This window comes from Echinops telfairi, unplaced genomic scaffold, assembly GCF_000313985.2.
Source record: "Echinops telfairi isolate 266 unplaced genomic scaffold, ASM31398v2 ScPeMD7_7458;HRSCAF=8496, whole genome shotgun sequence".
NCBI classification, from domain to species: Eukaryota; Metazoa; Chordata; class Mammalia; order Afrosoricida; family Tenrecidae; genus Echinops; species Echinops telfairi.
In genome coordinates this window covers 28,432,579-28,434,327 of record NW_022111358.1, presented here as the reverse complement: position 1 = coordinate 28,434,327, position 1,749 = coordinate 28,432,579, and the positions used below count along the sequence as shown (strand labels likewise).

The following is a 1,749-nucleotide window of genomic DNA, read 5'->3' as shown; positions in this document are numbered from 1 at the left end:
ACAAGGTCAGCAGTTTGGAAGAGAGGGCTTCCAACTCTCGTGAAGAGTGGCAGTCTCAGAGAGAGGGTTGCCATGAATCGGAATCAACTCACTGACAATGAGTTCACAGTTGACTCTTAAGGTTTCTCTCTCCAACTGAGGGATAGACTATCATTCAAGAGAGGGGTGGGGGGAGTTAAAAAGAAGTCATAAAATAAAAACAATGTATTGCAGTGATGCGATTTTTAAATAGTCACATGAATTTATGCACCAAGAGAGTAGGGGCCTCATCCAAATAGCAGTGTTGCTTCCCTGAATGCTTGTCTTTGGTTTCCAGGTACGAGACGGAGCTGAACCTGCGCATGAGTGTGGAGGCCGACATCAACGGGCTGCGCCGGGTGCTGGACGAGCTGACGCTGGCCCGCGCCGACCTGGAGATGCAGGTGGAAGGGCTGCAGGAGGAGCTGGCCTACCTCCGCAAGAACCACGAGGAGGTGAGCCAGAGAAAGCAGCCTCTCTGGGCTGCGGGCTTTCTCCCCCGACTGGCGAACACAACTCCGAATTTACCAGTCTCAAGCGAGGACCCCTGTGGCGGGCATTGGATCAGTTACCCTGGCCGTTGGGGGCATCGCTAGGAGGGTGTGATCTGTGTTTGCATGGGGGGATGGTGGTGATTCCAGTTAGGGTTATCAGACCCGAGGCACCTTCTGATCTTGCCATGTTAATCATTAATGATGAGAAGAACTGTAAGAGGCCTGATTTGGTGATTGGAAGGGAGAAAAATCGGGTATTTTAAACATTAAAAACAGCGGTCTGTCAGCTTGTGTTATAAACATACACATCAGGACAATGATGAAACACAGCTAGCTGGCTGGCATATGGATCAGACATTCTATCATGACGCTAGCCACAGGCTCTAAAGAGGCTCCTGCGGGATTTTCCTCGCGTGAATGGTGTGCGAACCTGGATGCCGCCGGAAGCTCCTGGATGGGGAGCTACCGCTGGGATTCTCCAGTGTCCAGAGCAAGCACTGCGTCTCTTGGCCCTGCGATGCACCTCCGTGGCCACTAGGTACAGCAGGCACAGCCCCTCGGGCCTAGCCCATGACACTTTCAGGGGCCCACGAAAACGTCCTTTCAACATCGGAAGAAAAATACGAACCTGTGGGTAAAGGAAGCGTTTTAATACATGGTCTTGATATATTGTCATTTTTCCAATCCGGTGATAGAATATAATCATTTTGGGAAGGGGGACCCACGAAGGCCCTAAGACACCCTTCTCTCCCTGCTGTCCCCAGGAGCTGCAAAGCTTGCGGGAGGGCAGCCCGGGGCAAGTGAGCGTGGAAATGGACGCCACCCCTGGAGTGGACCTCACCACGCTCCTCAAGGACATGAGGGCGCAGTATGAGACCGTCGCCGAGCAGAGCCGGAAGGATGCGGAAGCCTGGTTCATCGAAAAGGTCCCCCACACCAAACCACTTCGATCCATTTGTGGTAGTATGTGGGGGCGCTCTCGGTGGAGGGCTCATGTGGCCTGGCCCCCTCTTTGCAGAGCGGGGAGCTGCGGAAGGAGATCAGCACCCACCAGGGGCAGCTGCAGTCCAGCAAGGGCGAGGTCACCGAGCTGAGGCGCTCTCTCCAAAACCTGGAGATGGAGCTCCAGGCTCAGCTCGCCATGGTACGGCTTCTCCATTACTTCCCAAGACACCGCTGTGGCCAGAGTCGGTGGTCCACTTGGTCACTTGACTGCCCGCTCCATTGGTAAATCGGT

At 54.3% G+C, this 1,749-nt stretch overlaps 1 protein-coding gene across 1 annotated transcript in view; it reads left to right on the top strand.

The window, feature by feature from the left end:
- KRT12 (keratin 12) overlaps positions 1 to 1,749 on the top strand; it is a 6,237-nt gene that overhangs the window by 1,682 nt on the left and 2,806 nt on the right. The window contains exons 3-5 of the mRNA XM_004707455.4: positions 317 to 473; positions 1,277 to 1,438; positions 1,531 to 1,703. Of these exons, the coding sequence (XP_004707512.1) occupies positions 317 to 473; positions 1,277 to 1,438; positions 1,531 to 1,703 (492 nt within the window). The remainder of the gene's footprint in view (positions 1 to 316; positions 474 to 1,276; positions 1,439 to 1,530; positions 1,704 to 1,749) is intronic.